At 35.7% G+C, this 20,028-nt stretch overlaps 1 protein-coding gene across 1 annotated transcript in view; it reads right to left on the reverse strand.

Annotated features, from left to right (window-relative positions):
* Positions 1–1,620: 1,620 nt before the first annotated feature.
* Positions 1,621–20,028, reverse strand: part of LOC135087862 (trissin receptor) — a 59,181-nt gene continuing 40,773 nt past the window's right edge. The window contains exons 5-6 of the mRNA XM_063982695.1: positions 7,680–7,847; positions 1,621–6,136 (exon numbers count right to left, since the gene is read on the reverse strand). Of these exons, the coding sequence (XP_063838765.1) occupies positions 5,660–6,136; positions 7,680–7,847 (645 nt within the window). The 3' untranslated portion in view covers positions 1,621–5,659. The remainder of the gene's footprint in view (positions 6,137–7,679; positions 7,848–20,028) is intronic.

Raw genomic sequence — 20,028 nt, forward strand, 5'->3', positions numbered from 1 at the left:
TTGTCTTTTCTGTGTTTTGTTTACGCTAGGAATGTTGTTTCAACAAGGCTTTAAAAACAAAAAATGATTGACTGTTAAAACATTTTAATTATGAGTGAGCTAGTTTGATACAAAGTCACTTTTAAAGTAGGATTTAAGAAATACAAGAAAACCAAAATAATTTTCTAAAATTGTCCCTACTAATGGCGTAAATAACTTTGATTGTTTCAGAAGTAAAAACGCCATCTTTTCCTCTTTAAAAAAGATAAATTCCAAAGGATAACTATGGCGATAAAGCTAAAAATTAATGAAATCTAAAAAAAAGGTAAGTACCTAATTCAAAGCACTAAATTACTTACAGCTGAAAGAGAAGAGCAGAGATATTTATATGAAGACAAAAGAAAATGAATAATAAAACATTATTAATGTTTATAAATTCAAAAGCTAATAAAGAACTAAATTACCTACTAAATTATGTTTATTTCAATTTTCCATTTCTATTCTTATTCTAACTCCAAAAGGGAATTACGTAAACCTTGTACTTACTTGGCGGTTATGTCAAAGTACGTTGAGCTAAGTGCTGACAAAACATGGTTAGCACTTAAAACAAAGCAATTAATGAAAGTACGCACTTCCAATCTCATTTCGTGCGTCTGTTTTGTTAGAATGGGACCTGATTTAATTATATTTCGAGTGTAACGTTCATAAATAACTAAAATTATTTAAGTCTAAAGCAAATAGCATAACTTAGTATACGAAAAGAAACAAAATATTAGATTTTGGTATAGGTATATGCTCTACTACTGCTTTTTTTGCACAATTTAAATCCTATTGTTGCTACTGGATACCGACGAGGCATCATTCTTTTAGACATTGTGCTCAGCCATGCCTATGATTACATTTTATGAACACAAGAATCCAATAATGGGTGAATCCGATAACGATGTCATAAAAATTTAGCGTTTGATTTGTGGTGATCTTGCTTGAGTAATCACGCGAAAACTCAAATCGTAATTACAAAATTAGACAAGAAAGACTCATAAAGTATATACTAGCACAATCCAATAACATACGAGTAAATACCACAGATCTAAAGCTGTGAATGCTGTAACTTACGTGTGTATATGCAACATAATAATAATTATGACATTAAATATTAATGAGGTAGGTGACTAAGAATATTGTGGGTGAAATTTTAATGGCATGAAATAAAATAAAATAATGGGTAATAATGAATATGAACCTACTTTATCAAAATACTCCCTGTATGGCGCCAGGCCTTATAATGTATGACAAATTTGGGAATGCTTATTATCAGTTATTAGCCTATTAATATGCGTAATGCCTTTGAGACAAAATCCCAAATTATCTCTAGGTAGGATCTTGGGAAGCTACAGCCTACAGACAAGCGGCGTTGATCAAACTAAATTGAGGTTATGGCATTGAGAAATTCTAATTGTTGTATAAGTAAGTACCTACGTAATCAACAGAGTTTGGTTTAAGTAAGTAGGCACCTACCTGCTTTTCTTGAATCTGAAAAAAGAACCGCCAAGATACTACTAGTTTTAGTAGAGCGTGTGAATTAGAATGTCTGAAGACCACTTAATAAAAGGTACCTAGATGAAAATAATAATGCAAATATGAAAAATTATACGTTTATTTACATCATGTAACAAGACGTAGAACAACAATAATTTTATACACAGTATTCTTAATTTCGTGGGTTTCAAGCCAAAGGAAAGTTTAAACAGTAACAGATAATCCGTGCTAATCGAATTTGGCAATTTGTAGACTACATTTAGTTATAGGTAAATTACATAACAAAATGAAAATAAACTGTCTCAGTGATCTTATAATATATTATATCTTTGGTATTTATTAATCAATCAATTAATCAATTTGGTATCATCATTAAATACTAAGTTCATCTAGTATGTACGTAGGTAAATGTTTGTCGGCCTTAAGTATTGGCTTATTGGCGTAATCTATAGAAACATTAGGGTCACAAAAACTGTCACAAACTATAGAAATACATTTCATGCATTATTTTGGCTTAGAACCCACTAACTCTTCGACTTCCAATCTCTTATAATCACAATCACAAAAATGTAAATAATTCAGTAAATAGTTCTTTGAAAAAAATAGGTCCTAATTATTTATATTTCATTACAATTATTCCTGAAACTATTTTGTGGAGTTCTAATAGAATTAAATTTACATTTAGGTAACTTTTATAGAACGGGTTGACGATAAGCAGTCGTCCGCTTATTTAATTACCTATTTTATAGTTAATTGTAAATAGGAGCTATTTTCCAATAAAACTGTGCCTGATATACTGACGCTGTATGTGATAACCAAAACAATACTGGAAACAATTTCTATAGGGCGTGGAGAGTTAAAAAAAAGTTTTTTGTAGGGGCAACATTGAATCAGAAACCACAAAGGGGTAAGTATCTACATGTTACTTAAAATTGATACACCGAAATTATCTTTACATAGATTGCTTCTTTAATTTATGTAATTAATGTTGCGGCACAACCAGCCCGTCGGCAAAACTTTCGACCCCTAAATTTTAAATCTAAATAACTTTTTCAAAGTTGTCTCTTTTTAATTTAAAACTGATAACAAAAGAACAACTGTATTAAAATTGAAATGTATGCTTGCAGGTAATTAAATAGAGTCTATTTCGTTAATAGAGCAAAATTTAACTGCCCCCACTGCGTCACTAAAATTACTGCCAACACATTTATAGTTTGATGTTTTGAGATTTAGGTTACATATCTCGTTTTATAGATATTCGCATTCCCAGCACTCATTCACAGAGACAACTCCTGTAGGCCTAGGATGCGCGCCGTGATAAGCGGTTATCACGCTACTTTATCGACTTTTCCCATACATTTTAACATCGATAAAAGTTATCACGGCGCGCTTTTTAGGCCTAACTGGGGTTACCTTTGAAATTGTATATAATTATGTATTCCCACATACAACCCCACATCGTACCACCTTATCGCCGTTTTGTAAACATTTCTATTCAAAGGGAAATTGAAGCGGTAGATAAGTAATGATGATAAAAATACGAATTCTCTTTTCGTGATAAATTGTCCCGTTGAAAATAAATATTTTAGGTCAAGAACGCGAGTGAATTGTCGTCGCTTTCAATTTACATAATAAGTGTTAAAAATGTAACCAAATAAAATATGGTTACTAATTTCAGAATATTGTCGTCTCTTTTGGCACAAAATTTGTTACGGAATAAGTAATGTGTCATTTCAGATAAATGATGAAGTTGGCGAATCTTTGAGATGGCGTGGGTAGTTGGAAATAGTTTTGACAAGCAAACTTTCTGTTTTACGAGTTAGTTTACTGTTATATTGAAGTGAAAACAATGAGTGATATGTACACAATTTGATTGTTTATTGAAAGTGCTAGTAACGTTAATTTGTTTGATTGAAAGCAATAAGCCAAGGAAATCAACACACAAAATGTATTATACACCTTAGATACCTAAAGAAATCGTGATATCTTTTTGGTCCATTCGATAAAACTGCAGATGAGGCTGAAAGAGCGTAAAGTATTTATTTAGTATCTAAACAAGTACATCTCTATTAAATTACATAATATCTCTCATAAAATTATTTACAATATACTTGTAAGTAGGTATTTATAAAGACCACGTTCCATCTTCATCTCGATTAAACTTTTCGTTACTTAATTTACATTACGATTGAATAAGTAAAGGATAAAATTTTCTCAAAATATCACAAGACTCAATTTCTATAACTTAACGGAACGCAGAAAAATAATTAAACAAATACGTCCTTTCTGAGCCCAAAAGTAATGACAACTTTAATTACGGATCTCCAAAACGTGACAAGCAGAAAATACGCTTGTTCAGCCTCACCCTTAAAAAAGTAATGCGCTCATAAGCACGATAATTAAGTATAAAATAAAATACACACATTTCGAACCATTTTGCCGCAAGCAATTTATTCAAAGAAGTAAAATTCAATTTGCTGGGGAATTGAGTAAGCAATGCGGCGAACAACTCGATAACAAAGTGCCGGCTGTGACACTAAAGAAAAATGCACCAACCAAAACTCGACTTGCCTGTACAGGCGAGTCTAGACTCTAGTTACACAAGGGCAACTAATTTTAGAAGCGACGACCCGATTATAGTTTTTTTTTTATCCACAACGATGAAGCTCTTGGCCTGTATCTCACCTGATGGTAAGTGATGATCAGGCCGAAGGTGTAAGCGAGCTTCTTTTTTCAAAGATTTATCGTTATCAGCACACATATTTCACGTAAGCTATCCTCATCATCATCATTTCAGACATAGGACGTCCACTGCTGAACATACATATAAAAGGTAGGCAATTGATGATTTCCATGTGTACCGGTTGGTAAAGCGGCCTGTACCTATCCAGAATCACTTTCTCTTAGGTGATACGATTTTTCTCTTGAAGCTTCGTTTTTGAGGACATAAACATAACTACGTTTAGAGAATGGTTAAGCACTGAAATCCATTTTGCAGTTTAGCGGTTATTTGAAAAATTTACCTTGTTTGTTGTTGTTGTTGTTGTGTTTGAAAAGTTAACCTTGGTAGGTAGGTATGGGAAATTGGTAGCTATCGTATGAACGATAGTCGCTAATATAACTTTGATTAAGTCAATTATTATGGCTTATAAGCTATTCCGGAATATATTCCGGAATGACTAACTAAAAGTCGATTCAAACTCAAAGAATCATCGCTAAATCTCGTTCAGTTAAGTGTGCCATTGGATGAGTTCACTTTAGTTTACTCTACAGCCGACTTTAGTCGCCGGAGCTAAAAGCACCCGTGTAGAATAGGTATGAGATTACGGTCGTATATCGTCGCTACCCTGTATGTTTCATGATAAAGCCAAGAAACGAATTCTATTTGCTAGCTCCGATTTTTATGTTCCACGAGAGAATTACGTGAGTCATGTCATGATATATTGAAGCACCTAAATGACTATTGTTGGCATTGTACTCATTTTTCGTTAAACTAATTTCGTACTTATGATTTGTACAATTTTTATAATCATTTACCTAAATTAGACCATTTATGTACAGATTATAAAATTATTATTATCTTTTTACTTGCAAATTCAGCTTTGGTCGCGTTCACCTATATAGACTAGACAAAGTTTTATTCTAACACTGTTATAAACTAACTTACCATTCTAAATACCTATGTTATTTTATACGTATATTTTGTATTACATGCTTATACAGAAGAACCCCTAAAGCTACCTATAGATTGTATTCTTAAATTATTTTGATTGTTTTCACTTTCAATTTCTTACATAATTTTATAAACACTATACAATTTATTTTTTACAAAATAAACTTTAACACTAACACGATATTTATAGTAAATACACAGAACGTTAACCATTACCATCACATTAGTGTCTTCACACTCACAACGTTTAAGCTCATGAGATCAGTTCTCTGAATTGCCACACGAAAACGCACGAGTTCCACAACAGTTAACAACGGTTTCATTCAGTCCCTAATCGTACAAGTCTTTTTTAGATATAGTTGATATAGTGTAGAAACCACTGCTGTCGGTCACCTCGTCCGTGCTTTCCGTTAATCAGGAAATGTCTATGTTTTCCACCTTGTACAAGAAGCGGCGGCGACGCAAATCTCATGAGTCTCCATTCGGTGCTATGGTGACAGTGCTGCAGTTGGCCCGGGTGGATCTGGTCGAACTCCTGCGCAGGCCCACACCTACTGGATTCAGAACTATTAGGTTCTCGCTTTTTCGTTTTCCGTGGTATTTGCAGAAGAGGAGTTCCTTCATGCCTTTCCTGAAGTTTTTAGATAGGAATGCGTATAAAAGAGGATTGATTCCGGAGTTAAAATAAGTGATTAGGAAGGTGAGTGGTGTGAGGAGGGCGCTGAAATCGCTGGTGCCCTCGTAGCCACTGGACCAGTACTGCCACATCTTGCGGGCGTGGAAGGGCAGGTTGCAGATGGCGAAGGTGAGCACGACCACGATGAGCATACGCACGACGCCGCGTCGCGCGCGCAGCACGTTGCGCGACAGGTGGCTGAGGTGGTGGCAGTCGCGCGACTCGTGGTTGCGACATTTCGGCGTGTTCGACTTTGCATTCATGAATTTCTGCAACAAAAGATAATTTTAAATGTCTATAACTTTGTTTTCTTAAAAAATGTCCTTGTAGCATTTGGTTTAAAATATCTTTGCAGATTTCACACAGTTTCATTTTACAGAAAAGACAAAATTGATTCGGTGGTTTAGGCTGAATATTTTTGTGGTAATAGAGATAGATTGGACCCTTGTATCGTATTTTTAAGGATCCAATCATTTCTCGAGTTGGGGAAATGGGGATATGAAAAAATTTTACGACGGTATTTTCATCACAGGACGCACGGTAAAACTTGCAGTGACAGACTGCTGAAAATAGCTCTATAAACTCTATAATAATTCTAATTTGCCATACATTTACACTTTAAATACTAACTTCTAGGTAAGTTACTAACTTTCTAGGTTAAATATTTTCTTAGGTACATCTCTTCGCAAAATCTCATTAGTAAATCATTATAAGTATATTACGACTAGATTCATGTAAATAAAATGTTTAAATGGGTAAGGGTATGTAAGTTCTTGGAAGTTCTACTTGTAATTAACAGCTAAATTATTACAAAGTGGATTTTAATCAAACAAAATTGCCGTCTCAGAACTTTCTCGATATTTGAGAAAAGTAGATATTTATGAAGAAAATAACTTCTTAAAACTAATAATCTATTACTTAACCGAAATGTAATTCATATTGACAATGAATTAATTCTCCATTTCAAAGTAAGTCAATAATTTTCGAAAGACTATTAGATGAGACTGATTACGTGTATTTAATGGTTTTTATTAATAATAATTATCCATAATCTTACTCTAAATACTTTAATAAGTAACACCTTTTTATTACTTTATTGTGATGAACTTAACAGAAATGCCACTAATCTCTTTCTTTGAATTCTTTCTGGCAGAGTCCTTACATATTCGCCCACTTGTGTTCCTAATGTGCCCGCGTCGGTATGCCAAGCTTCCAGCTGTTTTTAGGGTTCCTTGCACAGGACCGTACAGTCCTTAGTACTTTAAATCTTAGGACTATAAACACACTTGCCAGATTTGGTACAGTCGTCAGCGCAAGTAGCCAAAAAGTTCGCAACACGTCTCTGTTACAATATTGAAATAAGGTTATGTTGTAAATTTTTTGGCCACTTTGGGTGTCACGAACTTATTCGACGCTGAGTGTACTTTAATAATACCTCCTTTAATGTCACCTTATTATTCTAGGTGTAGGACGTGCCGATTGAATGGGTACCTACTGACTCTTACTCGTACCTATAGTCTGGTCCGTGAGCACGTAGAATTTTGTCCAATGACCCCTAGCTACCCATCCTTATCGCTCGCGCGTAATTATGTTGCTATCGCGCTCGCACACTCACTGCGGGTGCCAGTCGCACAGTCGCGACAGCAATATAATTACGCGCGAGCGATAAGAATGGGTAGCTAGGGGTCATTGGACAAAATTCTACGTGCTTACGGACCGGGCTTTAGTAAGAATCTTAAACATCTCGAACCGTTCTTGCAGATAACAATAAATGAGAATTACATATAAATGAAAGAGATAATTGTTTCTAACCTTAGTTTCAGTGGTGCCGACGAAAGTCCGCTGGGGCTCGAAGTTGCTCGTGATGGCTGGTGTCTTGTCCACGCGTGGGCATTGCGTCGCACAGCACTGCGCTCGGCCAAGTTGCTGTAGCCCGTGGGAACTCTGCCACAGGCCCACTGCAATCCTTGTATAGAGAACCTGGTAAAAAGTGTGAGTTTCGTAAGAGGGTGACAAAGGGAAAATACATGCGAACATCAGCTGGGCTAGGATGCGCGCCGTGATATACTCTTATCGACGTCAAAATGTGGGCAAAATCGATAAAATGGCGTGATAACCACTTATCGCGGCGCACATCCTAGACCTAGGTAGTACAGGTCTCCTCAACCAGTCAGACCAGGTGGGAGGGATATGTGTGGGACAAATCATCTATTTGGCTTTGGTAAAATAGAGAGAATCATGTTCATGACCTGATAATAATTACAGCACTAACATTTTGTTTTTTACATTTTTGTTACAAAATCACAGCTTATTAAAACTAAGTAAAAAAACATGTTTGGCTTGATGTGTCGAAGTCATTATCCATGATTGATTGGTATCATAACTTCACCAAAACGGACAGAAATACCCATCTACTTACCCAGTCGACTGATATATAGCACCAGTAAAATGCTGAAGTACTGTCCTAAACGTGGGGGCTGAAAATACCCTAATGTTAGCCTTCATGAATGTCCATTACACAGATGACAGCACATCAAGCTAAATGCGGAGGTATGTTTCGTTAACACTCGTTTTAGGTAATAAATTAGCCGACATAGATATACAGGATGATTTGGAATTAGAGTATACTCTTGTAAGGGTTAAGGGTCATTTGCAACATTTTTGTATATATGGACACTCATATACAAAAGTGAATCAGTATTAAAAAAAAAAATCACCTTTTAGACCTTTCATACGAGACAATACAGAAAAAGAATCAGTATCTTTTGAGATTTTTCTTTGATTCTTTTTTTTAAGTTATCACCTAAGATTTCCTCAAAAAACACTAATATTTTTCAATAATGGTTACAATATGGTATACAAAAATGTTGCAAATGACCTGTACGTACTTACAAGATTATGCTCTAATCTAATCCAAGTCAGACATTTTACTGAGTTTTAATGAATGTCAATTTATGAAAGTGTAGACAGACATTCATAAATTGACATTCATTAAAACTCAGTAAAATGGCCTTTAAAAGCTTTTTTATACATCCTAACTTTCATGTCTAAATGATAGGCAACATAAATGTGTGTGTGACAATAATTGTATACTAAAATCTGTTGCTACGAATATTTTGGAGCCTAAAACGTCGGTTAAAAGTTTGTAATTAAACGTTTTATGACAAAAGGCGTTAGGAGCCTACGTTTTTTTTGTGTAAATTAGGATAATGCGTACAATATGTGTGAATCGTGTTATGATTAATTGCCAAAAGGAATATTCATGTAGTTTATTCTAATCTCATTAACCCTTACTACTACTACATAAATAAGAGCATGCTATAAAAATCCATGATGCCGGATGGAAACTGTTGTGCTCGTCAATATGTTTAGTAGGTATCACTTTTAAATTTATAGCTAGCAAGATTCTAACCTGCACAGTAGACGTAGTATTATTTTTATGCAAGTCAAGGCAGGTATTTGACCGCAATCGCACCTGGTGTTAAGTGAGATGCAGTATAGGACAGTACATAACTGCCCTGCAAGTGCCTATTCAATAAGTAATAGACAACCACGCGACCCCACAGCACATGAGCTAAGTACCAATTTTTGCGCCCACAGCGCCAAATTCGCAGTATTTTGCAAAAAATAGACCCGAATTCCTGAACTCATACATTCAGCACTGAATAGAAGACGACACTTCGTAATCAGCGAGTCGTTGCTTACTGTACATTGAAGAGCGTTAAAAGCGAATAAAACCGTTTGCTTTGCGTTTCCGGAAAAAGGATAATGATTTTGAAATTCGAATTCGTCTGTTACACCAGTGTAAGCTTGAAATTGCGGTGCATTAGAGGGTAATCTGTTTTTGTTCCCGGAAACAGTTCTCACGGGATCGGTAATGCCGTCTTAGCGAATCGAAATGGATATGTACGAGTATGTTGTATGTAGGTAATGTTTCCTATTCCAAGATTTTCGGCTAAAATGTTCACGAAGACTTTCCAGTGAAATAGGTTTTACAGAATTCCATAGAATGTATTGGAAGATCAATAAAAGAAGGTGTACAGAGAAAGCGGAGGAAAATTATGGAAATGTATTTATGTAAATCATTATTTTGCGTACAACTTCGCATATTTATTAAGGAAGACGTGTTTGAGAAAAATAAGTGCTTCGTAAGGACCAAATTCGCAAACTCAATTAACTATCTTTGTAATAGAATACAATAACTAAAGTCCCTGACATTTGAACAATTCTGATTCTTTTGGTTTGTTTAACTCCAGAAAGTTACGTTACATTTGTATTCCCAGCATTCCTTATTGAAAAGTTTGGCTTTTCGTAGTTACCAAACTTTCTTAGCAGCTGCTGCATCTTGTAAGTAGCGCATTACTGTAATAAACCAATTTTAAAGGTCTAATGAAGCTTCATTGCGTTATAGATAAAAGGTTTTTTATTTGTTCTTAAAATTCTTTAAACAAAACCTCCCTTCACATAAATGCAGTACTTAAAGCATTATGATGACCTTTATTAAAGTTGTTTTTGTCAACAAAATTAATTCGCTATTTTCTAAAAAAATGTCGTTCGCTATTTTGACTAACGCTTGTTATAGAATAGGTTGTGTGGTCTTTAAGAAATGAGCAAATAAAGAAAACAAATAAATACAGAACTACAGGACTGGATCAACTAATATTACTTTAATTTCTATTTAAAACTAAGTACATACGTTGTAAACTGATTGTAGTTTTGGAATGAAGAGTTTTGGCACGTTGCACGTTCTAACCATACCTGCGCTAGTTCACTTAACCACTCTATCAAACGATTAGTTTCAAATCAAATTAGAAATTTTGAAATTAACATTTATTCCGTTGGGGGCTCGAGCACGAACTTTGATAGATATTTATGAATGTAGAGACTAAGTATGTTGCATCTTCTATTTAAATGTCCATAATCCGTTATTCTAGTTGCTATAAAGTTCAACGTACGAGCACGTTATCGCCATTAGTCCTAATTTTGAGCAATTCAGCTTATGAGGACTATCTGACCCCAGAGCCACCTTAGTTGTTACAAACCACACTATTACAAGTTATCAGTTTCGCTTAGTTCGGGACTACATAGTTAATTGGATGTTATTGTTTGAATAATTTAACCATAGTTTTGATTTGCGGAGGCCGAAATCGCATTACGTACCGATTATTGTATAAGTATTATGCAAAAACTTAACCTGTTGTTGTTTATGTTATGCTATAAGTTGGGCAAACTGAAATTTAAAAAGGTATATTCGACTACTTAAGGGTTAACTATTTGTTTTTGTTACCTTTAACTAAAGGTAGGTACAACGATTCCGGTTGATACATTAGCCTTCTTGGAACTCTACACGCTTTCATCGTTATGTTTATCGAACTATGTAGGGTTGAGCGAGCGCTAAATTACGTTATTTTTCACTTACATTTTTCTTGGATTTCTTAAAAATCTTTTACCATTTCAACCCATACTAATCCAACCATTTTCAATATCATGTGCACCCGAGGAACGTGGTGAGATTTGGAATATTAAAGTGCAACATTAAAATATTTCCAGCACCATTTAAATTTGCATGTTCCCGAAAAGGGTACATGAAACTCATCTTACATAAGCGGATCCACGCTTTTCTATTACGCAAACAAACCTTCGCAAAGGGCACTCCGTTATTATGAAATACAGTAACTGGCTGATCATAAAATGTGCGAAATTTATTGCCCGACCAATTGTTTATAATGGCAGCAGATTAACAATAAAATCCCTACTTGGATACTTTTTTTTGTGTCAAAACGTAAATTATTAAATATATTATATTTATAATATTCTTTACAATAAAAAAAAACAATCGAGACGTGAAAATTCGAAAGACGAGAAGGCGAGAGGACAAAACAAAAGAACACCGATATTGGTCGTTGAAAAAAGAATGTAGTTTTCTTCGTGGCCAGTGTCGCGTGCTGATACTTTTTCAGGCTTTAACAATTGACTGTTAATAAGAACGAATGGTTCTTATTAACAGTCAATTGTTAATAAGTGCTAAGACGCCGAGAGAAAACTTGAAAGCGTACTCAAGTCTTGAGCTCGACTGTCTTGGCTCGGCTTCGAGTGACTTTCTTTTTATTTTCTCATTAATCATCACAATGGAATAAAATACCTCAAGTATTATCGGATGCGACTTCCTAATAATTTATTATGATTTTTGAATAAATTATTTTTAAAATCATAAAAAAATATCAACTTTATGAGTCATAACAATTAAGGTAGGTAATGCTTGTTACATAAGGCTTTACATAAAATATGTTGATGTTCATGTACACTTCAAAAGAATAAGTATTGACGATTGAAAATCTGATTGTTGGGTCTAACTTACATGTCGATTTTCAATTCACATACACAAACTGTGAACAGATTGTATAGAAATATGCAAACGATTTTTGTGATTTTTCATGCGAATCCAAATTGTAGTGCTTGAAAAGGTTAGTGTAACGTAAACATTTATTTTGAGGCGGTAGTTTCGGCTTACTATCTAGGTCCCTGCAGTGTTGTTCTTTTATTATAAAACTAGCGGCCGCCCGCGACTTCGTTCGCGTGGATCCCGTTTTACCCCCTTCATCTGCCCCATCATCTATCTTACGCGGTTTAGATTTTTTCATACAATTGTTTTTTCCCGCTAACTCCCGTTCCCGTGGGAATTTTGCAATATCCTGTTGTAAGTTGTAACTAAGCTTTAAGTTTACTAAGGTACCTGCATGCCAAATTTCAAGCTTCTAACTTAAACGGTTTAGATTTTTCATACAAAAGGATTTTCCCGCTAATTCCCGTGGGAATTCCTAAGTATACTATAACCTGCCCAGGAGTATGAAGAATAATTGTACCAAGTTTTGTTAAAATCCGTCGAGTAGTTTTTGTATAAGGAATTTAAAGGACAATGGGCAAAATGGTACCCGGCTCCAATAGATATGTGTCTAGTATCGTTTGAAAGGTCTTACCAAGATGAACAACTTTTACTATGACCACCAGCCTCAGATCTGGTTGTGTACGAAGATATACATACTTTTTTGCAGAATGGTACCCGGCTCCAATAGTTATGTTTGTAGTGTCATTTGAAAGGTCTTACCAAGACGAACAACATTTACTATGGCCACCAGCCTCAGATCTGGTTGCGTTCGAAGATAAAGATACTTTTTGTGTAACCTAAGTATCATACATGATGAAGGGGGACGCGCTCGGGGCAGGGCACCGACGAGATGGTCGGACGCGGTGAGGAAGACGGTGGGCGGGAGTTTGCATCGTGCGGTCCACACAGCTTATGATCGCAGTCTGTGGAGGAACACTATCTGTGGTCGCGATCCTCATCAGTGAGGGGAGGGACCGAGAAAGAAGAAGAAGAAGTATCATACGTGTCCATCGTATGGTACTTAGGTTATGCGAGGCAGGAAGGGTTTACTGCTCCAGCATCCTTCCTTAACTCTATAATTATTGATGGGGATAATTGTGAAATAAATGTTTTTATTTAAAGAAGTACTACCCCCTTACAGTGCCGTAACTAGGGCGGTGCCAGCGGTGCCCAGGCACAGGGCGCAGACCCTGGAGGGGCGCAGAAATGACCAGACCAGTATCTAGTTTTGTTTCATGCATGGTAGTTAGTAGGTACATTTTGTTTTATTGCGAATATGGTGTAGACGCGCCCTCTGTACTATCTATTATGGCATTTTTCAAGCGATCTTGAACAACAACACTTGTAAAGGAGGTTTTATATTTGTCTGATGTGTCGTGACGTGACGCGTCAGAACGGTATCGGTTTCATACATTTAGTACTAGCTGGTGCCCGCGACTTCGTCTGCGCAGGATTAGTATTTCGAACAATATGTTTATAAATTGTAGCCTATGTGTTATTATGATGTACTAGCGGCCGCCCGCGACTTCGTACGCGTGGATCCCGTTTTACCCCCTTCATCTATCTTACGCGGTTTAGATTTTTTCATACAAATGTTTTTTCCCGCTAACTCCCGTTCCCGTTGGCATTTCGCAATATCCTGTTGTAACTAAGCTTTAAGTTTACTAAGGGACCTGCATGCCAAATTTCAAGCGTCTAACTTAAGCGGTTTAGATTTTTCATACAAAAGGATTTTCCCGTTAATTCCTGTTCCTGTGGGAATTTCGGGAATTCCTTTCTTAGTGCACCTCTACGGTACCTAAGCTACGTCCCTTATAAATTTCAAGTGCCTACGTTCAGCCGTTTAGGCTGTGCGTGGGTATGTCAGTGAGTCAGTCATACAAAAGGAATTTCCCGCTAATTCCAGTTCCCGTGGGAATTTTGCAATATCCTGTTGTAACTAAGCTTTAAGTTTACTAAGGTACCTGCATGCCAAATTTTAAGCGTCTAACTTACGCGGTTTAGATTTTTTCATACAAATGTTTTTTCCCGCTAACTCCCGTTCCCGTGAGAATTTTGCAATATCCTGTTGTAACTAAGCTTTAAATTTACTAAGGTACCTGCATGCCAAATTTCAAGCGTCTATCTTACGTGGCTTAGATTTTTTCATACAAATGTTTTTTCTCGCTAATTCCCGTTCCCGTAGGAATTTTGCAATATCCTGTTATAACTAAGCTTTAAGTTTACTAAGGTACCTGCTTGCCAAATTTCAAGCGTCTAACTTAAGCGGTTTAGATTTTTCATACAAAAGGATTTTACCGCTAATGCCCGTTCCCGTGGGAATTCCTAAGTATCCTATAACCTGCCCAGGAGTATGAAGAATAATTGTACCAAGTTTCGTTAAAATCCGTCAAGTAGTTTTTGTTTCTATAAGGAACATACAGACAGACAGACAGACAGACAGACAGACAGACAGACAGACAGACAGACAGACAGACAAAAATTTTACTGATTGCATTTTTGGCATCAGTATCGATCACTAATCACCCCCTGATAGTTATTTTGAAAATATATTTCATGTACAGAATTGACCTCTCTACAGATTTATTATAAGTATAGATAAGCTATATTATTGTAAAGTTTCATTAAAATCCATTCAGTAGTTTTTGAGTGAAAGAGTAACAAACATCCATCCATCATCCATACAAACTTTCGCGTTTATAATATTAGTAGGATGGTAACGTTCACACTAGTGCGTAACGTGTTGTGTTGTGATGGCTTATGTATGGAACCGATACAGTTCTGACGCGTCACGTCACGACACATCAGACAAATATAAATCCACCTTGTCTTGCTCGCAATATTACATACACAAACAAAAGTACCTATACCGTAACTATGAGACAATTTCTGTCTATATTCATTTGGAGGGCGCCACTTCTAACTTAGAAGTTCTAAGCAAATCTGTCAATCTACCTGAGGAGATGTACATATAGTTCACGTTACGCTGTCATTGCTGTCAGCCACATTCATTGGTCCTCCCTTTATCTTTGATTTTATTCATTAACTACGTGCGGCGTTACTGACGCACTAGCGTGCGAGAGATAGATAGAAAATTCATCGTTCGACAAGAGTGAAAAGGATGACTTACAAAACTAAACGATTCACAAACGTTCCATTCTGCCGCGCCGTCCCACCCAATGTTCGGGGATTCCCCGATACATCGAGAATCACGCATTCAGATAGCCGCAGTGTTGCCAGAAGGTTACTTTTGTAACCTTTTAGGTTTTAAAAATTATGTCATAAACTGCATTTAAACATGAATTTGATTTTTTATTTTTTATAAAAAATGAGTTTTAGCCAATGTTTTTCGATAGTGAAACGCAAATCCATGAAACGTTTTTATACGACCGGTGACTTTTCGGTCTTCATGGAATGGTCAAAATTTCGAATTTAGGTAAATGATTGATGATCAATTGTATTCATTTTCCATCCATGAACAACCTTACACAATCGCTCCCCCCCCCCCCCCCCCCGTAGAAGGTTACTTTTTATTCAAAAAGGTTACATTTTTTTATATTATTTCTCGCACCGGGCGCATAAAAGGCTAGTTACGGCACTGCCCCCTTATTAATAAAAAGTTACACCTAGGAAGAACCTTCGATTAAAATGACATTTCCATACCAAATGACAATTTAAGCCAGAGTTCAACTAGGGTGTAACTTTTATTAATAAAGGGATTAAAGTTTTATTACTTCTTAAGGGTTTTATTATGGGTTGCTAAAGCGAATATACCCACAAGACCCAATAAGTCCACCCACAAGATGGACCGACGACCTCATAAAGGTAGCGGGAAGGCGCTGGATGCAGGCCGCCACCAACCGGCCATTGTGGAAATCATTGGGGGAGGCCTATGTTCAACTGGACGTCCTATAGCTAAAATGATCATGATGATGATGATGAAAGCGAATAAAGGGCTAATAGCTTGGGTAGTTCGTCGTAGGTATAATCCTTTCCTTTTCAATGCTTCTTTTAGTTATATTAATAGATTGTAGTCATAATACATACTCGTATACATGGATGATTGTGTTATACTTTCATTATAATACTTAGTGGAATTACTGCTTTCAAAACGTGAATTAGAACTGGCCCCATAACAGACATTTTCCTACATCTAAAGGCCTTTTAAAATATATATTGGTTATGGCTATTGGAGCGGGTACCACTTTCCATACATTTGTGCCCATCATCCTTTAGTATAAGGAACATACAGACATACAGACAAAAATTTTACTGATTGCATTTTTGGCATCAGTATCGATCACTAATCACCCCCTGATGGTTATTTTGAAAATATATTTCATGTACAGAATTGACCTCTCACCAGATTTATTATTATGTATAGATAAAGTATTGAGCTGTTACATTTATATTACTTTTTGTGTTTGTTTAGGAAAATTAGATTGGGGTGTAGTACACATAGCTGGGCACCGTTAATCAAATAGTTAACTTCGTTAATCGTTAAACCGTTAATAAAAAAATTAACTTCGTTAAACGTTAAAACGTTACATTTAGCAACATTTAACGCAAGTTAACGTTAATCGTTAATCCGTTAACACATAATAATAAAACAAAAAAAGTAATTGTATGCAAGGTTCAAAAAATTTCGAAAGCTTGTATCGCGCACGGAATTTATTCCTCTTTTTAGGGTTCCGTAGCCAAATGGCAAAAAACGGAACCCTTATAGATTCGTCATGTCCGTCCGTCCGTCCGTCCGTCTGTCCGTCCGTATGTCACAGCCATTTTTTTCCGAAACTACATATATTATAAGAGCTATACTGTTGAAACTTGGTAAGTAGATGTATTCTGTGAACCGCATTAAGATTTTGATGCAAAAATAAAAAAAAAAAAAATAAATATTGGGGGCTCCCCATACTTAGAACTGAAACTCAAAAATTTTTTTTTCATCAAATACATACGTGTGGGGTATCAAAAATGATATCGAGGTTTCTAAAATATTTTTTTTCTAAACCGAATAGTTTGCGTGACAGACGCTTCCAAAGTGGAAAAAAGTAACTAACTTCTAAAATAAGAAAATTAAAAATCTAAAAAAAACATATGATGTACATTACTATAAAAACTACCAACGAAAATTGTTTTGAACGAGATCTAGTAAGTAGTTTTTTTTAATACCTCGTATCGTATCGTAAACCGCTTATTACCGCGTAATCCTTCATACAAATAACTTAAAAAAAAAAAAAAAATTTCATAAATAAATGGTACGGAACCCTTTGTGCGTGTGTCCGACACGCACTTGGCCGGTTTTTTTCGTTTTAGTAACAACTGCATTTCAGAATAAAAGCTTGTTTTTAAAAAAGTATTTTAATAATTTAATTTTACACTTTTTAGTAGTAGACTAAGAGCTAGTGAACGCCAGACCAACGTCATTTTATAAAAGCTGAAAGTTTTTTTAGCGTATGCTCCTAATATAGGATAGAATGTTGGTGAATCATAATGATTGGGTCATCGTGGCTTTAGCAGCTATCCTAAAAAAACTGTCTGGCAAGGAGTTGGAACTGTTAAAACTGTCTTGCTGATGAGGAAACTACTTCTAATTATTGCCCTAATATTTTAGCGTTTATGGTAAAAATCGACGTTTATGATATAACGTAAGCCTAACTTTTACGGTGGCTTTTTCTGTAAGTATATTCAATAGACTGTAATTCTACTTACGTTATACCATAAAATCTGATTTTTATGTATAATATTTGGGCAATGATTAGAAGTTGTTTCGACATCAGCCACACAGTTTTGACAGTTCCAACTCCTTGCCAGACAGTTTTTTCAGGATAGCTGCCAAAGCAACGATGATCCAAACTTCATAATCCACCAACATTCTAACCTATATTAGGAGCATACCACAGATATGGAGCATACGCTGACAAACTTTCAGCTTTTATAAAATGACGTAGGTCTGGCGTTCACCAGCTCTTAGGTAGTCTATATTATCTCAATCTCAGAGCCTTGATTCAATTACATTTTCATCGTACTTACATAAGTATACCAAAGGATGATAGGCACTTTTCTATGGAAACTGGGCGTAAAACCAACAGATATGTAACTACTATTATTTGTTAGGACTTAATATCAGAAATATATTTTCATATAAATAACTACCAAAAACTCCCGGGTTTGCTTGGAAATTGACGTAATGTGTAATAGTAACAGGTGCTTTATTGCGCTAACCAAAAATATTATTAATTAATATACTTATCTACTTACATTTTAAATACATTAAGTTATTTATCCATTATTATGTCCAACAGTTCAGGAGTGGGGCCAACAAAAGGTTTATTTAAACCATGTTCTACATTATAAGCGTAGGACCATACCTAGGTACCATTTAGAGAAATAATAATAATAATAATAATAATAATAAATTGTTTATTTCTCACCACATACAATACATATAAAACAATAAGAATATTATTAACAATTAAGAAATTGTGGCAGGTTAATACCTGAATTAGGAATATTCCTGTTGCTCAGGATATTAACCCTCCACCCCATACAAGAAGTACCTAATAAAGTTTATATACCTAATTTACTGAGCATGAAATAATCTTTACAATAAATTAAATTAAATAAAATTAAATTAAAATCTTCCAATCTTATACTTAATATATATAAGACATTAGATATTCACACTTAACACATTTACAAATAATTTTACACATTTACAAATAATGAGGGTACTTAGGTACTATGCAATTTTACTAATTAATTCTTAATTTTACTCGCAGCATATCAAAATACTTTCTGTTTCGGTATAATTTAGTTCATTAAGTTTAGTTTTTAGGGTTGACTTCAAGCTTGTCCTACACATGTTTAGAATTTTATATAAATCATTAAAGTGTCTATATAGAAAAGGCCCAGAGAAAGACGTTTGTCTTCGACCAAAATTTGTTTTGCAAGTGGGTACTTGCGTACGCAGACGTCTCTTATTTTGCGGCAGTTTTGCAACATCTACCGTCCTATGGTATCGTAGAACCGAGTTGAGGTAGAACAACTGTCTTACAGTCAGTAGGCTCGCTTCCTTATAAAGATTTTCTGTTGGGTATCTCCTCGGTTTACGACGCATGACCTTAATTACAGCTCTCTGTGCACGCTCAAGTTCTATGAGGTAAGATTTAGCAGCACCACCCCAGACCGGTATGCAGTATGTTAGGAGAGATTGGCAGAGGGCAAAGTAAATTTTGGTTATGAGATCATCGTCAGCTGAATCTCTCAGATTTCTGAAAATGTGGAGCAATCTGCGAATTCTGGTACTAACCATTGAAATGTGTGGTCCCCAGTTTAAGTTCCTGTCAATGATAACTCCAAGATATCTATGGGTGTCTGTCTGGCTTAGGAAGGGGCAGCCACAAGAGGTCGTCGAATTGATGTCTAGGGTACAGTGTGAGGAGTGAGCTACAATAGAAAAAGAGTTTGGAGGTTTTGTGGCTTCGGAAATTCTAAAACAAATGTATTTGGTTTTTGGAACATTGATTGTCAGTAAGTTGTTATCTAGCCACGTCAAAACGCTTTTTAGACCACTTTCAGCCGATTTACGAACCAGAGACCAAGAGTCGCCACCAAAAACCAAAGCGGTGTCATCAGCAAAAGCAAGCGTGCGACCATTGTCAATTTTAAGTTTACATAGATTGTTTATATAAACTGAGAAGAGTGTAGGTCCAAGAGTGCTTCCCTGCGGCACGCCGTAGTTAATAGGCAAGCTAGAGCTGGAATTATCAGCGA

The sequence above is a fragment of the Ostrinia nubilalis genome, chromosome 3 (genome assembly GCF_963855985.1).
Source record: "Ostrinia nubilalis chromosome 3, ilOstNubi1.1, whole genome shotgun sequence".
Classification (NCBI taxonomy): Eukaryota; Metazoa; Arthropoda; class Insecta; order Lepidoptera; family Crambidae; genus Ostrinia; species Ostrinia nubilalis.